Genomic DNA, 21,405 nt, shown 5'->3' on the forward strand with positions numbered 1-21,405 from the left:
TTGCATGCCTGAGGCCCTGGGTTTGATTTCTCAGCACCACATAAGCAAAAAGAAAAGAGCCCGAAGTGGTGCTGTGGCTCAAGTGGTAGAGTGCTAGCCTTGAGCTAAAGAGCTGAGGGACAGTGCCCAGGCCCAGAGTTCAGGCCCCACGACTGGACCAAAAAATAAAAAATAAAAATAAAATCCCTAGCCGGGCGCTGGTGGCTCACGCCTGTAATCCTAGCTACTCAGGAGGCTGAGATCTGAGGATCGTGGTTCAAAGCCAGCCCGGGCAGGGGAGACCGTGAGACTCCTATCTCCAATAAACCACCAGAAAACCGGAAGTGGCGCTGTAGCTCAAGTGGTAGAGCACTCGCCTTGAGCTGAAGAGCTGAGGGACAACGCCCAGGCCCAGAGTTCAAGCCCCACGACCGACCAAAAAAAAAAAAAAATCCCTAAAACAAAGGCAAAGCTCAAAATGGAATCCTACCAGCTGGGCCCCCATCTCAGGGTCCACTTCAGTCCCTCTATGTAAATTATTGAGGAATGATGATCAGCAAGCTGAGCCATTTTTGTATTCCCATTGATAATGCAAAAGGATTCTTATTCCTCTACATTTTTGGTCTATATCCTGATAGACTTGGGAAAAAGCATGTCAAAATTATCTAATTCCAGGCTGGGAAGGTGGCTCAGTGGTAGAGTGCTTGCCTTGCATGCATGAGGCCCTGGGTTCAATTCCTCAGCACCACATAAGCAAAAAGAAAAAAACCGGAAGTGGTGCTGTGGTTCAAGTGGTAGAGTGTTCGCCTTGAGCTGAAGAGCTGAGGGACAGCGCCCAGGCCCAGAGGTCAAGCCCCACGACCGGACCCAAAAAGAAAAAAAAATTATCTAATTCCATACTTAAGCTTGTACATTTTGCGTACAATGCCAATTTCATCTCCATAAGAAAAACCAAACAAGCCATTATGTGGTGTAACCCTAGCTACTTAGAAGAGAGAGAGATCATGGGATTCTAGTTTGAGATCAGCCCAAGCATAAAAGTTTGAGAGATTCCATTTCAATCAATGGCTAGGCACAATGGCTTATGCCTAATAACCCAATCTACTGGGGAAACGCAATGGCTGAGTGTAGTGAAGCACTTCTGTCACCCCACTGGCAAAGGCAAACACAAATAGGAGGAATGTATTGTGGGCCAGCTGGGGCATAAGGTAAGATTTTAATCTTGAAAATAACCAGTGCAAGAAAGGGACCAGTATAGTGGTTCAAGAAGTAGAATACCTGGTTAGATTCAGACCCTGAGTTCAAGCCACAGTGTAAGAGGTACTTAAAAGCTGCTTTTGCTGAGGAACACTGACTGTTTGGGCCCACAAATTAGTTAAAACCTGTCAGCAGTTTACAGCTGTAATCCTAGCTATACAGGAGGCTGAGATTTGAGAATTGCAGTTAAAAGCTAGCCTGGGCAAGGAAGTTTGTGAGACTCTTATCTCCAATAACTACCAAAAAAAATCCAGAAGTGGAGCTCAAGTGATAAAGTGCTAGCCTTGAAAGCAAAAAGGCTCAGGGACAGTGCCCAAGCCCTGAGTTCAAGCTCCAGGACCAGCAGCCCCTGACACAAGGGGGAAAAAAAAAACAGGATAAAATCTGGTCATTCCTGCCTCCATTTTGTATCTACATTCTTTGCTCTGAGCCATTATCTCCTGTAGTTATTTTACAACCATCTTGAAAGCGAACCAGAAAACCAGGGCAATAGTCGTTGTGCCAGGCCACAGACCCCCAAAGACCACCAAGGAGCCAAATCCGATGCAAGTACAGGAGAGCCATTTATTGCAAGCTCGAGCCTGGACTCACAATCATCACCAACGCAGCAGGTCAGGGTTGTGAGCCCTGATCACATGTTCAGCAGGGTTTTTATAGGGTTTCCAACAAGAGGAGGGGTTTCCACCCTAGCAGTTACATGATTGGTTTAAGGTTCTCGGGTTTCCACCTAATTGGTCAGCATTTCATGGGCAAGTTCCAGGTAGGCTCATTGGTTAGGGGCATAATCATTTCCAGTAAGGGTAGGGGCTTTCCAACTTAGTGATTACAGGATTGGTTAAATCATACATAGCAAGCAGATCATTGGTTGGGATACATAAGACTAACCATAGGAATGCAGGCAACAATATATTTTTTAACTGTTTATGACCCTACAGCTGCTTTTTCCAGGAACTTGACCCACCTGTCCATTTTCCAGTAACTGGGGTCATGTTTCTCAGCCCTTTGCCTAACTGGCAGCTGCTAGGGGTTATTATTGCAGTTTCCATTGTGGGTTTTCCTGAGAACTTTTCCAAAAACTGTTTTTTTTCGACAACTGTTTGTCCCTTTAGTGGCTAACTTGTGTTCTTCCTCAACACAGCCAGATGTTAATATTATTATAACAATGATCCACTCGACCAATTTTGAGATTTTGAGATTTTCGAGACCAATTTGTCAGACTACATCTGACAGCACCTCTGTTGGCCACCCCTCATCACCTCTGAACACCTCTGTGACTTGGGACTCTTAACTATACATGTATATCTCTTACCCTTTGCCCCTTAGACATTAAGCTAAGGCCAATGTATGTACTTCAATGATGGATGAAACTTAAATCTTCCTGTGTCATATGTGACATGTCTCTGCTCTTCACCATGTCTTTTTATTTTGGCCGGATTTAATATGTGAAATTCCTGAAGTTTGGGCTTGGGGTCTAAAATTCCAGTTCCATCTATGCTGCCCAGTAAAAACCCAACCAACCAAATGAACAAACAAATATGTATTGAACTCTAGTTAATGATATTGATAAGTGAAGCCAGGCATTTGTTGGAAAACAGAAAATAGATTTTTATTCAGTAACAGTAGTTGCAGTAAGAGAAAGGACTGAGGTCTTTTTCAATTTGTGCAGAAGGGCCTGGACATTTTAAAGGGGAGAGAGGATTGTTTAGATAAAGAAATAATGACAAAGGGTGTGTGTGTGTGTGTGTGTATGTGTGTGTGTGTGTGTGTGTGTGTGTGTGCGCGCGCGTGTGCGTGCCAGTCCTGGGCACAGAGTCCTTGAATTCTGGGTGCTATCCCTGAGCTTTTTATGCAAGGCTAGCGCTCTACCACTTGAGCCACAGCCATACTTCCAGCTTTTTCTGAGTAGTTTATTGGAGATAAGAGTCTCACAGACTTTCCTGCCTGGGCTGGCTTTGAAGTGTTATCCTCAGATCTCAGCCTCCTGACAAGCAGGCTGTCATTTTTAGGTATGAAGTGTATTAAAGTGGACCCTGAGATGGGGCCCCAGCTGGTAGGAGTCTATTTTGAGCTTTGCCTTTATTTTAGGGATTTTAGACTTGATGGGCCTAGTTCCTAGAATGAAAAAAAATGCATCTGGTCCCCCTCCTCCTTAACAACCTAACCCACCCTTGATTGTTGAGTTAAAGACTGACCCATAAAACAGATAGGTTGTAATCTGGCTCCAACTGGTGACACCACTTGTTTATGGTAAACCCTGCCTTTTGCACATGCTTAGGGTAAACTCCGCCTATTGGCCACCTGGTCTGGTATGACTGTACAGTCCTTTGTGTGTTATGATCCCATTGGTCACCTGCGAGTGACCAGGCTCAACCTCATGGATTTTGCCTTTAAAAACCAAACAATGGAGGCTGCTCGGGGTCTCAGTATCAGCTCCAGAGCATGTGCTGTGGCCTGACAGGTCAGTGTAGGAACCTTCTCAATAAAGTTGCTTCTTTGTTAACAACTTTATTGCAGTGGGCTCTGTTACTCCAGACGACTAGGTGTGCTTGCTTGCCTGAGTAGGGGGTCTTCCTAATACAGTATCAGTACTTCTAATAAAGCACAGTGATGTGCTCAGTGCAAGACTGTTTGACATGCTTTGAGAATTAAAAAATAAAAAACTTGTAGGAATCTTTTTTTTTTTTTTTTTTTTTGGTGGATCCTAGGGCTTGAACTCTGGGCCTAGGTGCTGTCCTTCAGCTCTTTAGCTCAAAGCTAGCACCCTACTACTTGAGCCACAGCACCATTTCTGGCCTTTTCTGTTTATGTGGTGCCTCATGCATGTGAGGCAAGCACTCTACCACCACTGAGCCACCTTCCCAGCCCCAACTTTAATTCCCATTTCTTGCATGGAAAGCTAGAAACCTTTTTCCATTTCTCTCGACAATGACACTTGTTTCTTGTGTGTGTGTGTGTGTGTGTGTGTGTGTGTGTTATGTGTGTATATCCTCGGGCTTGAGCTTAGGGCCTGGGCACTGTTCCTGAGCTCATTCATTCAAGGCTGGAGCGCTATCACTTGAACCACTGCTCCACTTCTGGATTCTTGGTGGTTAATTGGAGCTGAGTCTCACTGACTTTCCTGCCCAGGCTGGCTTCGATTCACGATACTCAGAGTAGCTAGGATAATAGGCTTGAGTCACTGGGGCCCTTCTGTTAATACTGCTTTAGAAACATATACTCTTGCTAAAACTTTCAAGAATGACTGAATCACACTTGTAAATGGCCTCTAACTTGCAACGGCTCAGACCGGAACCTATCCCAACTTCAATCCTGCAGCTGGACTGAGATTCCGGAAGTCGGCCTCATTCTGGTGGGGTCGCTCTAGCCGCCCAGCGCCGAGGCTCTATGTCAGGTCCTCCCGGAGCTACGGAACCACTCTGGCCGCGCAGATGGCGCCTCTATGGTAACGTCCTTGGCTGTCGGAGCATGCGCGGGACTTCCCCAACAGGATCGCTATGGCAGCGGCGTCGCGGTGGGCCGGGCTTCGGTGCAGGGGCCAGGCCTTCTCCACGGCCGACCACTCCGCCGCCTCTTGGGCATGAGCGGGGCCTCCAGCCACGGCCTGCTGCCCTACCTGCCGGCGCCCCCGCTGCAGGATCCCGAGGGTGGGCCCGCGCTGGGAACATGCTCCATTCCGCCTACTGCTACGTGCGGGTCGTGGGCAGGGGCAGCTACGGGGAGGTGACGCTCGTGAAGCACCGGCGGGACGGCAGGCAGGTCAGCGGGGCCGGGCCGGGGCCGGGGCCGGGCCGGGCGAGGGCCTCAGCGGGCCGGAGTGCGCCCAGTGCGCCGTCCGTAGGTCTAGGCCCGGGATGGTGTGAAGGGGATCTTCGCGGACCACACTTCCTTGGGAAAATCTTTCTGGACTATGAAGACAAGGCCAGGCCCACTGCGATATACACCCCAAACCCCTCTACTTTTAGTATTAATGAGTGGGCTTGACCTGCACAGTCCTCTCCCCCACCCCTGATATATCCCCGAGAGCAGATAATGCATTCCCAGGACCTGACAGCACAGCTTTTGTAACAACCACCTTCACTCCACCTCCACCTCCACCACCACCACTACGTCCTCCTCCACCTCCTCCACCTCCTCCTCCTCCTCTACCACCACCTCCTCCTCCACCTCCACCTCCTCTTCCACCACCTCCACTACCACCACCTCCTCCTCCACCACCACCTCCTCTACCATCACCACCACCACCACCTCCACCACCTCCACCACCTCCTCCTCCACCTCCACCTCCTCCTCCACCACCACCTCCTCCACCTCCACCACCTCCACCTCCGCTATCAATACCACCTTCTCCACCTCCTCCACCACCACCTCCTCCTCCACCTCCACCACCACCACCACCACCACCTCCTCCTCCTCCTCCTCCTCTCCTCCTCCTCCTCTCCTCCTCCTCCACCACCACCTCTTCCACCTCTACCACCTTCACCTCCGCTATCACCACCACCTCCTCCTCCTCCACCTCCTCCACCTCCACCACCTCCACCTCCACTACCACCACCACCACCACCTCCTCCTCCTCCTCCTCCTCTCCTCCTCCTTCTCCTCCTCCTCCTCCTCCTTCTCCCTCTTCCTCTTTTTCCTCTTCCTTCCTTCCTCTTGGCCTTCTCCTTTGCTCCTTTTTAATTCTTTTTAGTTTAGTTTATTATGCTTTAAATAGCAAAGTAAAAGACAAATACCAAAACCTCATGTTCCTAATAAATGAAATTCTAAAAAATTTTTGTCAGTACATCATATGGAATTTCCTCCTCATATTTTTATGTTTGAAGTAGACATTACTTAAATAATTACATGTTTCTCTTTCTTATATTCATACCTATCTTGGCAATTTTACATAGGTTTAAACCCTATAATTATTCTATAATAAATATAAAAGGATAAAAATGTCAATGAAATTTGGGCAAATATATTACTATTCATTATAATTCACCTACCTAGTTGTTGGTTTACTTCATGCCATTATTACATAAATTTTTATAGTGCTGAGTTTGATATTAATAATAAAGCATCAGTGTTTGATGGTATAACTACTGTGTAAATTTTAATGATGTTTTTTCTTTTTTTTTTTTCTGCCAGTTCTGGGGCTTGAACTCAGGACCTCAGTACTGTTGCTGAGCTTCTTTTGCTCAAGGTTACCTATTCTACCACTTGAGCACCACTTCCAGCCTTTTCTGATTATGTGGTACTGAGGAATTGAACCCAGGGCTTCATGAATGCTCGGCAAGCACTCTACCCACTAAGCCACATTTCCAGACCCCTTAATAATTTCTTGAAGGAAGGGCCCCAAATATCCTTTACTGCAGGCTGCTAGGCTCACCTAAAAGTTAGTTCATTATCCCCTTGCCAAACCATCTTCCACCTCACAGCCATGCAGTTGCTCAAGCTGGACAACTCTGATTGTATTCACCTGTCACTGTGCCAATAGGCATCTTCTCCATCTCCACTAGTACCACCTCAGTCCAAAAGCATGGCCACTGGGTCTCAGGTAGTCCCTGTCATCTGCCCATCACTTTCACTACATCCTCAGTGGTCTTAACTAAAACTTAAATCTGATGTTGTCATTCCTCCTTTGCTTAAAGTACTGTATCCCATCATCCAAAGGATAATGTAGTTTATTTATAGGGTGACCATATAATGTTTTGTTCAAGTTGGGGTAATTTTGAAACCCAAAGGAAGCACTATTAGTAGTTACACCAAGAGCCAGGCAATGGTGATTCATACCTGTTAATCCTAGCTACTTAAGAGGCTGAGATACATTGAGGATAGTGGTTCCAAGCCAGCCCTGGGAGAAAAGTGTGAGATTCTTATCTCCAATTAACCAGCAAAAAAGTGGAAGACCCTATCTAAAAATAAATAACCTTATGGCTCAAGCCTGTAATCCTAACTACTCAGAAGGCTGAGATCTGAGGATCGTGGTTCAAAGCCAGCCTGGGAAAAGTGTGAGACGCTTATCTCCAAACCACCAGAAAACTGAAGTGGTGCTGTGGCTCAAGTGGTAGGGCACTATACTTGAGCTGAAGAGCTGAGGGACAGCACCCATGCCCAGAGTTCAAGCCCCACTACTGACAAATAAGTAAATAATAACAGTATGTGCTTAGTGGAATATGTCTGCCTACCCAAGACAAGGAAGTGTTAAATAGTTAAGGGCTCTCTACTCAGAATGTTTTCCTGGTACAATTGTGTTGTCTTTTTGTTGTTGTTCCAGTACTGGGACTTGAACTGGGGCCTCTCACTCTGACTTGGTGTCTTTGTTCAAGGCCAGCATTCTAGTACCTCTAGTTCTGGCCTTGTGCTTTTGCTTGGCTTTTCACTTGGCTGAGGTTGCCAGCTCCACTTTGGGGTTTTTTGTTTTGTTTTGTTTTGTTTTTTACTGGTTAATCAGAGAAAAGAGTCTTTCTGATTTGTCTGCTCCAACTGGCTCAACCCTTAGATCTCTACCTTCTGTGTAGGTTGGACTGTAGGCAAAATCCACTGATGCCCAGATTGGATTCACTTTTTTTTTTTGGTCATGAGTCCTGAATTCTGGGCCTGGGCACTGTCCCTCAGCTCTTCAGCTCAAGGCTAGCGTTCTACCACTTGAGTAACAGTGCCCCTTCTGGCTTTTTCTGCTTATGTGATGCTGAGGAATTGAACCCAGGGCCTCATGCATGCAAGGCAAGCACCCTACCACTGGGCCACCTTCTCAGGCCCTTCACTTTTTAGCTATTGATAAAAATTGTATATTTGGTTGTTTTGTCTTTTCCTTGAGGAAGGATCTCAATATGTTACCCAGGCTAACTTTACTTCTCTGGGCCCACTTTTGCTTTGGCCTCTAGCTGCAGGCATTTGGTTCAATGAAATTGTAAAATAAAGACTTCTTGACCCCACAGGATTGTAAGCCCAACTTTTATTTAAAAAAAAAGTATCATTAGCTGGGTTGGAGATGTAAATGGTGTAGTTCTTGTCTAATATGTACATTTGATTTGATCCCCAGCATTGCAAAAACAAACAAGTATCATTAGAACAATTTTATACTTCCAAAAAAAAAAAAGGAGATTTTCTGAAAGGCTCTAGAAGGTTCATTTTGAGGACTTTCATGAGAGCACTTAGATACTTTGGAACTTACAGAAGTACATGTTTACTTGTACATTATAAAAAAATATGTGTTTTCTTCATTAGTATGTCATCAAAAAACTGAACCTCAGAAATGCCTCTAGCCGAGAGCGGCGAGCTGCTGAACAGGAGGCTCAGCTCTTGTCTCAGCTGAAGCACCCCAACATTGTCACCTACAAAGAGTCATGGGAGGGAGGAGACGGTCTTCTCTACATTGTCATGGGCTTCTGCGAAGGAGGTGATCTGTACCGGAAGCTCAAGGAGCAGAAAGGACAGCTTCTGCCCGAGAGTCGGGTGGTAGAGTGGTTTGTACAGATCGCCATGGCTTTACAGGTACCACCTATACTCAGCATCCTGCTTGTTCCAAGGTGGCAAGAAGTTACCAGGTGTATTTTAGCATTTTTTTTCCCACAAAATACTTAGTGAAAAAGAATTTTTGGAAAGCCCACTTATAAGCTGAAGTCAGTCCCTCTTAATGTAACTTTACAGTGTTTCTACGTGAAACCTTGATTTAAGTAGATAGGTTTCATCTATAACTGGAGGGAATCCTTTTCTTTACTCTAAGTTGAAAAAGAGCAAAGGGTGGCCATGGTTAGTATTTGCTGGCCGACGGTGTCATGCTGAAAGGTAGCTGGGCTGATTCATATTGTTGTACTTGGGGCTTTGGGCTTCCAGCCTGCTGTGACTAGAGGCTGCAAATGTAAAAGCAAGTTTGTGTTTTAATATGCACATACTGTTTTTTTGCTTGGGATTTTTTTCCCCACATACTGTGTTTAAACTGTCACTGGAACTAGAAAGACTTATCCAGAATTAATTGATCTTGTTTATATTTTCAGAGACTCTCTTTAAATAAAAATGATTCTTGTTATTCTTGAAGATGTTACTATGTTCAGGATTTCATCAGTGAGAGTTTGTTAGTATATATTTTTAACTAGATCTAGATGTAGTTGTTAAGTAACCAGGAAACAATTTTTCAAAGTTCTAGACCAGTTGATTCCTAGAACTTAATTTTTATCACTTTGGAAGTGGTAAATGAGACCTCTTATTTAAATATTACAGAATAGTAATGTTTTAGTAGGTATACCTATGGATCTTTAACTCAGAATTACTGAAGATACAGAAGAAGCCGGAATAAATAAGTAAACCAGTACATTTATATGTAATGAAATTTCATTTTTCTTCCCAGTATTTACATGAGAAACATATCCTTCATCGAGACCTGAAAACTCAAAATGTCTTCCTGACAAGAACAAACATCATCAAAGTGGGTGACCTAGGAATTGCACGAGTGTTAGAAAATAATAGTGACATGGCCAGCACCCTCATTGGCACACCCTATTACATGAGCCCTGAATTGTTTTCAAACAAACCCTACAATTATAAGGTAAGATTGGGCTGTGAAAGCTGGTTCACCCTGTGTCTGAGAACTTGCTCAGAACTTCAGAACCCATCTGATGAGTTCCGTCAGAATTATCTATGAATCAGAAAAATGTAACTAAGGTGTTTTAACATTTAACCATTTACTGTTTGTTTTCTTTTGTAGTCTGATGTTTGGGCTTTGGGATGCTGTGTCTATGAAATGGCCACTCTGAAGCATGCTTTCAATGCGAAAGACATGAATTCTTTAGTTTACCGGATTATTGAAGGAAAGGTAAACAGATAATCTAGAACTAATTGAGCAAGATTTATATAGCTACTGATAAGATTTTTTTTCCTTTTTTCTTACACATGCTGGACAAATACTCTACCACTGAAATGTAGCCCCTTCCTTCTTTGATTGTTTTATTACTTATTAAGTAGTCATTGATACTGTATTAATAGTTAAGAAAGATGGGTCCCTTCTGGGGGCAAGGTTGAAGTTGAGGAGAAGGGATTGATCATTTCTTAATGCTAATTTGTAAAGGTGGTATAGTAGCTCCAAAGAGCCAGCTTTTTTAAACCAGTAGCTGGGAGATGTACAGATTCTTTGAGAGGCTATTAGTATCTTTTGGGAAGTTGGTAAGTGAATATCCTACTTACAATCAGTGTTTCCTTGTTTGTCCTTTTGATAATCATCACAATTGTTAACACTGCAGAAAGCATTGTATATTGCCATAGTGACTAACTTCATATGTAATTTCCATGAGGTTATGTCATGTCAGTCATCCATGTATTGCTGGCTAACTTTGGACTCTTATTCATCCTACCTCAGCCTTCCACGTGCTGGGTTTATAGACAGGTACCACCACATCCAATTGTGTACTATTAAGTTCTAAAGTCTTAAGTCACTTACTGATTTTAATATTATCCCATGACCCATTTAATTTTTTTAGTTTGAAAAATATTTTAAAATATACACAAAAAAGTTAAATTTGCCAATTCCTGTACTTAAAGAATCAAATAAGAATATGACCCGGCTAGATTAGGAAGATTGTGGCTTGAGGTAGGCCTAGTCTGTGTGCATGTGTGTGTGTGTGCGTGTGTGTGTGTGTGTGTGTGTGTGTGTGTGTGTGTGTGTGTATTTCCTTTCTGTATAATAATAATAATAACAACAACAAATTTAAAAACAGTTTACTCCAGGTGCTGGTGGCGTATACCTGTAATCCTGGCTACTCAAGAGGCTGTTTTGAAGCCAGCCCAGTCATGAAACTCCATGATACTCTTATCTCCAATTAACCACCCAAAAACTGGAAGTGGAGTGTTTGATCAAGTGGTAGAGCAATAACCTTGCACAAAAAAGCACAGAGACAGAGCTCAGGCCCTGAGTTCAAACCCTAGGGTCAGCACAGAAAACATTTTTTTTTAAATTAAAAAATTCACAAAACTTTCCCATGCCCATCTAAACCAATAAAAAATGTTGGCATGGAGATACATACTTGCTGTATTGCAGCTACACAAGAAGGGTAAACAGGAAGATTTTGGTGTCTATCCCAGCCTAGGAAAAGAGGGAGATCCTGGCTAGGTGCTGGCTAGCTACTTAGAAGGTTGGGATTGAGGATTGAGATTGGAAGCCTGGAGCAGAAAGGGTTGGGAATATGGCTCAAGTTTTAGAGCCCAAACTTCAGTAACATCAAATAAAAAGTATTGAGTGAAACCTCTTACTTTTAATTTCCATACTTGCCTTTAAACAGAAATAACTGCATATATCCACATATACCTGATTCTAAAAAAAATAAACTGAAATTGAGTCAGGCTTTACATAGTATTATAAAACTTACTTTGTCTTTTTGGCTGTGCTAGAATTTGAATTCAGGGCCTTGTGATTGCTAGGCTGATGCTTTACCACTAACCCACACTTCCAGCTCTGGTTTTTGCCTTTTGTTTGTTTGTTTTTTGTGTGTGTGTGTGTGTGTGTGCTGGTCCTGGTGCTTGAACTTGGGGCCTGGGTGCTGTTCCTGAGCTTTTCTGCTAAAGGCTAGCACTCTACTACTTGAGCTACACTTGGGGCTTTTTGGTGGTTAATTGGAGATAAAAGTCTCATGAACTTTCCTGCCTGAGTTGGCTTTGAACCATGATTCTCAGATTTCAGCCTCCTGAGTAGATTACAGGCATGAGCCACTGGCACCTGGGTTTGCTGGTTATTTTTAGGCTAGGATCTTGTTTCTTGTCTTGGCTCATGCCTGGACTTTGATCCACTTACTTTAAGCTTACTGTAGTTGCTGGTATCAGAGGTGTTTGCCACATTGTCCAGCTTCCTTTTGTGGAAATGAAGTCTCATGGGAGTTTCTGCCCAGGCTGTCATGGAAATGCAGGTAATATCAGCCTTTCACATAGCATATATTATGCTATGTTGTTGTGCCACTGCACCCTGCTGTGGGTTGACAAAGAGTCTTTTTTGCCTAAGCTGACTACAAACCATGATCTTCTCAAACTCGGCCTCCCAGGTAGCTAGGTTTACAGTTGAGCCACTGACACCTGGCACGCAGCTTGTATTTTTTTTTTTTTTTTTAATGTATGAGGGACATATTTCCTGGTTAGTACTTGTCTTTTTTCAAAAGAGCTATCTAGTATTTTATAAGAATATACCATAATTTATTTCACAACTCCTCTATGGATATATTTAAGTTGTTTTTACTTGTTGACTACTGGAAGAACAACACTGCATTAAACATCTCAGTATATGCATCTTTACAGTGATGTTGCTCTTAATTTCTGAAGGAGAGATTTCTAAAATGGGCCTGCTGGGTTGAAGGCAATAGTTTTACTATCTTAAACCTGCTGTTACAAACTGGTACCAATATACTTACTATAGACGAATACGCTAGTTACTGCCTACTTCTGTGGATAAATAAGTAATTTAAATAAATACTGGTACCTTCTACTTGTACTTTGCTTTATGAGATCATTAGTCCTAATTGTAGCATTGCTTTTCTTTGTAGCTGCCACCAATACCAAGAATTTATAGCCCAGAGCTGGCAGAACTGATCAGAACAATGCTGAGCAGACGGCCTGAAGAAAGACCCTCTGTGAGAAGCATCCTGAGGCAACCTTACATAAAACACCAAATATCCTTATTTTTGGAGGCCACAAAGGCGTAAGATACTTCTCTTGTAAATAACAGGGCTAAAGAGATGGCATAAGGGCTGGGAAGGTGGCTCAGTGGTAGAGCGCTTGCCTTGCATGCTTGAGGCCCTGGGTTTGATTCCTCAGCACCACATAAGCAAAAAGAAAAAAGCTGGAAGTGGCGCTGTGACTCAAGTGGTAGAGTGCTAGCCTTGAGCTGAAGAGCTGAGGGACAGCGCCCAGGCCCAGAGTTCAGGCCCCACAACCGGACCCCCCCCCAAAAAAAAAAAAAGAGATGGCATAAAAGATGTTAGCTTCTGTAATTTTCATATGCAAGAATTTATAGTGAGTTGTTTGTTTTTTTTTAATGCAGGTACTGGAGCTTAACCTCAGGGCCTGATCATTCAGCTTTTTCCATTGAAAGATCCTTAGCAATTTCCACTTAAAGCTTGTGTTTACCACTCAAGCCACAGCTCTATTACTAACTTTTTGCTAGTTAATTGGCGATATGAATCTCTGGCTCCCAACCTCAATCCTCAACCTTCTGAATGTGAGCCACCAGCCCCTGGCCCTGAGTTTTCTTTAAACAGGAAGTAAAAAAGCATGATTAGAATATGGGAGAAGGCAAAATTCTACCCTTTGAGGGTTTTTGGTTTAGCCCTGAGAAGTTAAGGGGCATAAGATAAATTAACAGGAGAAAAACATACAAAATTTGTTTAACAAGTCTTATGTGACACAGTAGCTCTCATGAGGACCCAAAGAAGTGGCAAAACCTAAATGCATCTTTACTAATCTGAGCAGAGGAAAAGTAACTATGAACTAGATGGAGAGGCCAAAGGAAGATTAGACGTTTTAATAAGGTCTGTTTGTTTATACAGAGCTTTCTTCTACTTCTTAATGATAAGAATGTTACTTTCCTTCTGGTATGTGAGTTTTATCTTTAGCTTTCAAGAATCAGGAGGAGAGGGTTAGATTACCCTTTTTATACCATCCTTCCCTCCCTCCCTCCCTCCCTTCCTTCCTTTGTTTCTTCCTTCCTTCCTTTCCTCCCTCTTTTATTATGTGGTCCAGGCTGACACAAAACTTGCCTCTATCCTGCCTTTGCCTCCTAAGTGCTATTATAGGTATCACTATACATGCTGGTTTGTTTTGGCAGTCCTGAAAACTGAACCAGATTACGTCTCCTACCACTTAGCTATCCCTGATCACACCAGTTGTTTGATTTTGGCAGTACTTAGGTTTGAATGCATAGCTTGACAGGGAGGAACTCTTCTACTTTAGCCACTGCTGTGCTTCTGGCTTTTTGGTGGTTAATTGGAGATAAGTCTCACTGATTTTCTTGGTATACTGGCTTCGAACCAAGATCTTCAAATCTCAGCCTCCCTGAGTGGTAATGATCTCAAGTGTGAGCCACCAGACCCTGACTTTTCTTTGTCTTTTCAGTATAGGATTGAACATAGGGCCTAGTACATGCTAAACAGGTGTTCTACCACCTGTGCCATTCCTCCAACCCATATTTTGTTTGATAGTATTGGAATTTGAGTTCAGGGTCTTGTGCTACCTAGCTAGGTAGGCACTATACTAATTGAGCCATACCTCTAGTCTTTTTTGCTCTGTTTTTTTTTTTTTTTTTTTTCTTTCTTTTCTGAGACAGGGTATCACTTTTTTTCCTGGAAAGATCTGGAACTACGATCTTCCTAAACTCTGTCTTCCTAGTAACTAGGATTATAAACATCCACAAGCATACCTGGCTTGTACTTTTTCCCACCCAGTACTGAGGTTTGAATTCAGGGCTTGGACACTGTCCGTTAGCTTTTTTCTGCTGAAGGCTGGCACTCTACCACTTGAGCGACAGCTTCATTTCTGGCTTTGCAGTTAGAAGTAAAGGAGTATCAAGGACTTTCCTGCCCCAGCTGGCTTCAAACAGTGATCCTCCGATCCCAGCCTTCTGAGGAGCTATGATTACAGACATGAGCCACCAATAATACTGTGCTTGAGCTTCATCTTTTATTTGTTTGTTTTTGTTGATTGTGGGGCTTGAACTCTGGGTCTGGGCTCTGTCCCTGAGCTCTTCAGCTCAGGGATAGCACTCTACCACTTTGAGCCACAGCACTACTTCTGCCCAGCTCCATCTTTGTTTGAGAGTTGCTTCTATTGCCAAGAGAAAACTCAGAGTTGTAAATGAAGTTGAAAAATAAATTATTTTTTCCACATTTGTTCTAGGAATTCTCATATGCTCAATTTCAAAAAGTGTGGCTTTGTAAATAGAAGATATGTATAAAGGAGTGGAAAGAGGAATTAGCTTCAAAGCAATGAATTACATAGTGCATCTTAATCTAGGGTACCTGCTTTGTCTAGGAAAAAGTCTTTTTTAAAAAAAATTTGTCAACATGGGGCCTCTCAGGGCATCCAGGAGCCAGGCCTCTGTGGCCTGGCTCAGCTGCTGTATTTTTTGGTGTTTTTTTTTTTGAGGTAAGGCACTTCAACTTTGAAATTGCTGGCTTTCAGGCAGGTACGACCATGGCTTAATAAGGACCATCATTTTGTTCACATTGTTTATAATTTTCGAACAGACCTTTGTTCTTCCATTAGTCTGATCTTCGTGCTCTCCTTTAATTTTCCAAAAGTGTAGGCTACTAAGACAGGTTATGATACTATTCCTACATACTTTTCTTTCTTTCTTTTTATTTTGGCTGGTCCTGGGGCTTGAACTCAGGGCCTGGGCTCTGTTCCTGAGTCTCTCTGTGCTTAAGGCTAGCACACTCTACCACTTGAGCCACAGCACCACTTCTGGCTTTTTCTGTTTATGTGGTACTGAGGAATTGAACCCAGGGTTTCATGCATGCTAGGCAAACACTCTACCACTATGCCACATTCCTAGCCCTCTTATATACATGTATCCTCAAGTCAGAAAACGTACACTGACCATTTTTACTATCAAAATTGGTGAAGCAGTTGTGGTTTTATTGTGAACATGTAAAACTTATCCTGGTACTTCTATATCTGAGGGTTTTTATTTTGGAATAATTTCATACTTACAGAAAAGTTGCCGAGTAGTGCAGAGTTTCTATTGCCTCTGCATCTGTTCTGCTTTAGCCTCTGACCTAACTCCAGATTTTATTTGGCTTTCACTAGTCTTTCCTCTGAAGTATAATTTACCGTTCCAGGATTCAGTCTGGGATTCCATAACACATTTAGTTCTCAGTGTTTCCTAAATCTCCTGGGGTCAGTGATAATTTTTTGCTTTCTTTTTGTCTTATGATCTTGACATGTGTTTTATAAAATGCCTCCTATATTTTTAAAAAAATTCTATTATCTGTCAAGTGGTACAGTTCTATAAGGAAGTGCAATATATGCATACATTTTTCACATATATATAAAACCCTTAATCTTCACTCTGTTGATTATAACCTTTTCTTCTTTATAAAGAAAAACTTCCAAAAATAACATAAAAAATGGTGACTCTAAATCCAAACCTGTTGCTGAGGTCATTTCCAGAAAGGCAGACTCAGACCATGACGTGATCCACCACCACCCTCACTGTCCTGAGGCTTCCAAGACATATGTAATGGTATGTTTCTTTTTAAAGGATCATGTTTTAGAATCTATGTAGCAAAGTAGATTATCTAAGAAAATTATCTAATAGGGAAATGATTTTGCTTTATTTAAAATTCTGTTGTGCAATGACTTCTGCATTAAAAAGAAAAAATACTGGTGAGGGCAGGTTCTTTAAGTTACTGCATCTACACAGCCTGTCAACTTGTGCATGAAGTCAGTACCTTAATAACTTTTTAGATGAATTTTGCATAGCATTAACTATTTTAAAATGGACAGTTATATACATTCAGAGTGTTGTACAGCCATTACAGCCATTACTTCTTATCTAGTTCCAAACTGTTTCCATCAGCCCAAAGGAAATCCTATATGTTAAGCAGTCACTGCCCATTTCTTCCTTGCCTGGCAACTGCCAATGTGTTTTCTGTTTCAGGGATATACCTATCCTGGACATTTCACCCGAATGGAGTCATATAATGTCACCGTTTATATCTGGCTTGTCTTACTGTGTTTTGAAGGTTCCTCCATGAAGAATATATCAATATCTCAGTTCTTTCTAGGCCTGACTATTAGTCCATTATATGTGTGTAGCATATTATTAGTCCATTATATGTGTATAACACACACATATATGCTACATGTATATCCATTTACCTATTGATAAACATTGGGAATTGCTGTGAACATATAGATGCCTGTGTTTGAATACCCATTTTTAGTTCTTAGGGATTTATACCTAGGAATGGGATTGCTGGGTTAAATGGATAATTCTAAGTTTAACTTTTTGAGGAGTCTCATATTGTTTTCCCAGCAGTTCTGTCGTCTTACAGTCACCACCACTTGTTATGTTTTGGTCTTATTTTTTATTAACATATATTGTCCAAATAATAGTTTCATTATGACAGTATCATACATGTATATAATGTACTTTGATAATATTCATTTTCCCATTATTCTCTTTCCTCACACTGGTCCCCTTCTCTGTTTCTTTTGTTTGTTTTTGGTGTGTGTGTATGTGTGCTGGTCCTGGGGCTTGAACTCAGGACATAGGTGCTGTTCCCAAGCTTTTTTTGCTCAGGGTTAGCACTGTACCTCTTCAGCTACAGCTCCACTTCTGGCTTTTTTTGGTAGTTAAGTGGAGGTAAGAGTCTTTTTGCCTGGTCTTTTTTTGCCTTTGAACCATGATCCTCAGATCTCAGCTTCCCGAGTAACTAGGATTTTATAGGCATGAGCCACCAGTACCCACCTTTTTTTTTTCTTTTTTTGTGATAGCCATCCTAATGGTTGGGAAATAGATATCAGTGTAGTTTTGATTTGTATTTCCCTAATCATTAATAATGTTAAACTTTTTTGTTCTTTTTGGCCAGTCTTGGGGCTTGAACTCAGGGCCTGAGCACTGTCCCTGAGCTTTTTTGGCTCGAGGCTAGCCCTCTGCCATGTGAGCCACAGTGCTACTTTCAGCTTTTTCTGCTTATGTGGTACTGAGGATTTGAACCCAGGGCTTCATGTATGTTAGACAAGCACTCTACCACTAAGCCACATTCCCAGCCCCTAAAAAAATTCTTTCATGCTCATTTATGTATCTTCTTTGGAAAGTCTCTGTTGAAATCCCTTTCCCATTTTTTATTTGGATTGTCTAGGGTTTTGTTGGAGTTTTCTATATTCTAACTATCAATCACTTCTTAAATATATGAATTTTAAGTTTTTTCCCACTCTGTGGGTTGCCTTTTGACCCTATTATGGTCTCTTTATTTTATTTTATTTTTTTATTATGAGACTACCAGACAGAGGAGTTACAATTACATGGGCAAGATAACGAGTACATTTCTTATCAAGCTGGTCTCTTTTTTTAAATTTAAATTTTATTTTATTGTAAAGGTGATATACAGAGGGGTTACAGTTACATAAGTAAGGTAATGAGTACATTTCTTGTCCAACATTATTACCCCCTCCTATTATGGTCTCTTGATGCATAAAAAATTTAATTTTCATAGTCTTGTTTTTCTGTTTTTTCTTTTGTAACTCTGTCTTTGATGTCATATCCAAGAAAGTACTGCTAAATCCAATGTCATGCTCTGTTTTCTTCTAAGATTTTTATGGTTTTAGCCCTTAACATTTAGATCTTTGATCCTTTTTCAGTTAAATTTTTTTTGTATAGGGTGTTAGGAAAGGTCCACAAGTTCTTTTTTTTTTGTGGGTTGTGGGGCCTGAACTCTGGCCGTGGGTGCTGAGGAAGCAAACCCAGGACCTCATGTGTGCAAGGCAAGCACTCTACCACTGAGTCACCTTCGCAGCCCCTACAACCTCATTTTTTTTTTCTGTATGTAGATAGTTTTCTCAGCACCATTGCTGTTGTTTAAATGTCCTCACCAAAATTCATGTTAAAATTTAATTCTATTATGAGATATTAAAAAAGTGAGACCAAGTGGGACCTTTGAAACATGATTAGGTTATAAAAACTGGGTCTGCATTAATGGATTAATGGGTTGATGGTGTATTTTGAGAAAGGTTCTGTTACAAAAGCCAGTTTGGCTCTGTCTTTTAGATATTTTCCATTCATCATGTGATTTCCTGTGTCACTTTGGGACTCTGCAGAGTCCCCACAATTAACAAGACCCCCACCAGATGTGGCCTCCTCACGTTGTGCTTCCCAGCCTTCAGAACTGTGAACTAAGTCACTTTTTTAGTTTGTGTGTTCCAGTATTGGGATTTGAACTCAGGCCCTCATGATTTTGCTTGTGCTTTGCAGCTTGAGCTACCTGCCTCTACTTCTAGCTCTTTGGTGGTTAATTGAAGAAAAAAGTATCACAGATTTTCCTGCTCAGACTTGCCTTGTACCTTGATCCTCAGATCTCAGCTTCCTGAGTAGTTAGGATTATAGGCCTAGGCCACTAGTGCCCATCTAAACTAAGTAATTTTTTAAACATTATTTACTTTAAATTATTTATTTTTGTGATATTGGGCTTTGATCTCAGGGCCTTGAGTTTGATAATTAACTTAATTAGCTAAGTTTTCATTAGCAAACAATAGTACAAGAAGGGCAACTTATTTTTGTATGCTGATTTTGCCTTCTGTTACTTTACTAAATTTATTTATCCTAGCAGTTTATTTTTGTGGAATTGTTAGCATTTACATACAAGATCATAACGTCATGGAGTTCTGCCTGGGCTGGCTTTGAATTGTGATCCTCAGATCTCAGTCTCCTGAGTAGCTACGATTACAAGTGAGAGCCACCAGCGCCTGGCTTTTTTTTTCTTTAAATAATTTTCAATGCAGCCTTGCATATATAACTTGTCTTATATTAAGATGTGAAGTGGTATTTTCCCCTTTATTCTGTTCTTGTGGAGTGTAATGTTAATTGGTGAGAATGCTGAACAATCTTTGTATTTCAGACATAAATCTGACATAAAGCTCATATTTTAACCATGTTTTGTTTATTTCTTTTCTACAGCTGGTTAACCTTTTTAAAGTTGCTTTTTAAAAAAAGAAAAGTGTGTTAGGATTTGAACCCATGGCTTTGCACATTTTAGACAGGTGCTCTACCACTGAGTACATTCCCAGCCTTTCATTTGAACCATTTTTAAGTATGCAATCCTGTGTCCTTAATTACATTCACAATTAGTGGTCCACCATCACCAGCACCTTCCAGAAACATTTCATGTACCCATTAAGCTAAGCTGTAATGCCTTCTTATTTTCCGTGTCTTCAGAGCCTAGTAACCATGTCCAATTTCTGTTTCTATGAATTGTTCTGTCCGAGATATTTTGTATAAGTAAAATCACATGCATATCCTTTTGTGTCTGTCTTTTTTATTTAGCATATTTTCATGTTTATTTACTTCTTGGCATAGTCTATGTATACCACATTTTATTTATTCATCTGATAATGAACATTTGGGTTTTTTCTACTTTTCGGCTATTTTGAATAATGCTTCTAGAAACACTGGCAGACGCATATCTACTTGAATTCCTGCTTTTAGTTCTTTGGAATATATACCTACACAAGGAATTGCTGGGATATATGCTAATTCTGTTTGCTTAATTCTTTGAGGAACCTGTTAGTCCACTTTGAGTTAATTTTTGTATATGCTATGAGGAATGCTATGCTAACTTGGAAACATATGCTTTTGCTCAGGGTGAAGACAATTGTTTGTCCCAAGAGAGACCTGTGGTTATTGGTCCCTTGAAATCGCCTGCTAGTCCAAAAGGCCACACTGGCAAACCAGACATGAGCAAGACTACAGAATCATTAGCTACGATTAGTAGAGTAAATATTGACATCTTACCTGCAGAAAGGAGAGACTTAATGAATGATGGCTCAGTTCAAGAGAATCAACCAAGACATTTAGATGCTGCTAATGAGCTAGGTCAGTGTACCATTTCTCAAGTGAAAGAGAAGACACAGGACAACACGGAATCCAGGGCTCAGCCTGAAATCCCGATTCCCATACGGTGCTCTGATAATGGCCATAGGGAAGGAAATGAACCAGTGAAGCCGTTCCAGCACCTAAATAAAGACCAGAGGCCAAAGGACCAGGTAAGTAATAAGTACTAGGAGTGATATATACTAGGAGACAGATAAGTTTCGGAGACAGTGTGGTTACAAAGTGTGAGTCTGCTCTGGTTTCTCATGTTAGGAAAATCAGTTATTTTGTATGCCAGTTTAAACTTAGAAGGTTTTAAAAATCCATGCTCAGTTTTATTCTCCCTTCTCCTTCTCTCAACCCTTGTAACATTTGTCCCCATAGATTTACCTATTTAGACATTTCTTATAAATAGAATAATACAATGTATTACCTTTTGTGTCTGGCTTTAAACATGTTTTCCCATGGTATCTACCAGTATTCTTTTTATTACCAAGTGCATTCTCCTGAACGTGCCCATGATAATTTATATATCTTTTCATTAGTTAATGATATTTGGGTTGTTTCTGTTTTGTGGCTACTGTGGATAATGCTGTTATGCATTTGTGTTTTATTTGTTTTTGTAG

The 21,405-nt window shown here is 41.4% G+C and overlaps 1 protein-coding gene across 2 annotated transcripts in view; it reads left to right on the top strand.

Annotated features, from left to right (window-relative positions):
- The first annotated feature begins 4,750 nt into the window (after positions 1-4,750).
- Positions 4,751-21,405, top strand: part of Nek4 (NIMA related kinase 4) — a 31,466-nt gene continuing 14,811 nt past the window's right edge. The window contains exons 1-7 of one of the 2 annotated variants that reach the window (XM_070018582.1): positions 4,751-4,992; positions 8,446-8,712; positions 9,566-9,763; positions 9,923-10,030; positions 12,738-12,892; positions 16,291-16,432; positions 20,551-20,952. In XM_070018582.1, coding sequence (XP_069874683.1) covers positions 4,900-4,992; positions 8,446-8,712; positions 9,566-9,763; positions 9,923-10,030; positions 12,738-12,892; positions 16,291-16,432; positions 20,551-20,952 — 1,365 coding nt within the window. In that variant the 5' untranslated portion in view covers positions 4,751-4,899. The remainder of the gene's footprint in view (positions 4,993-8,445; positions 8,713-9,565; positions 9,764-9,922; positions 10,031-12,737; positions 12,893-16,290; positions 16,433-20,550; positions 20,953-21,405) is intronic. The other variant, XM_070018581.1, reaches the window with a different exon arrangement.

Source organism: Dipodomys merriami, unplaced genomic scaffold, assembly GCF_024711535.1.
Source record: "Dipodomys merriami isolate MVZ:Mamm:240054 unplaced genomic scaffold, mDipMer1.0.p SCAF_13, whole genome shotgun sequence".
Lineage (NCBI taxonomy): Eukaryota > Metazoa > Chordata > Mammalia > Rodentia > Heteromyidae > Dipodomys > Dipodomys merriami.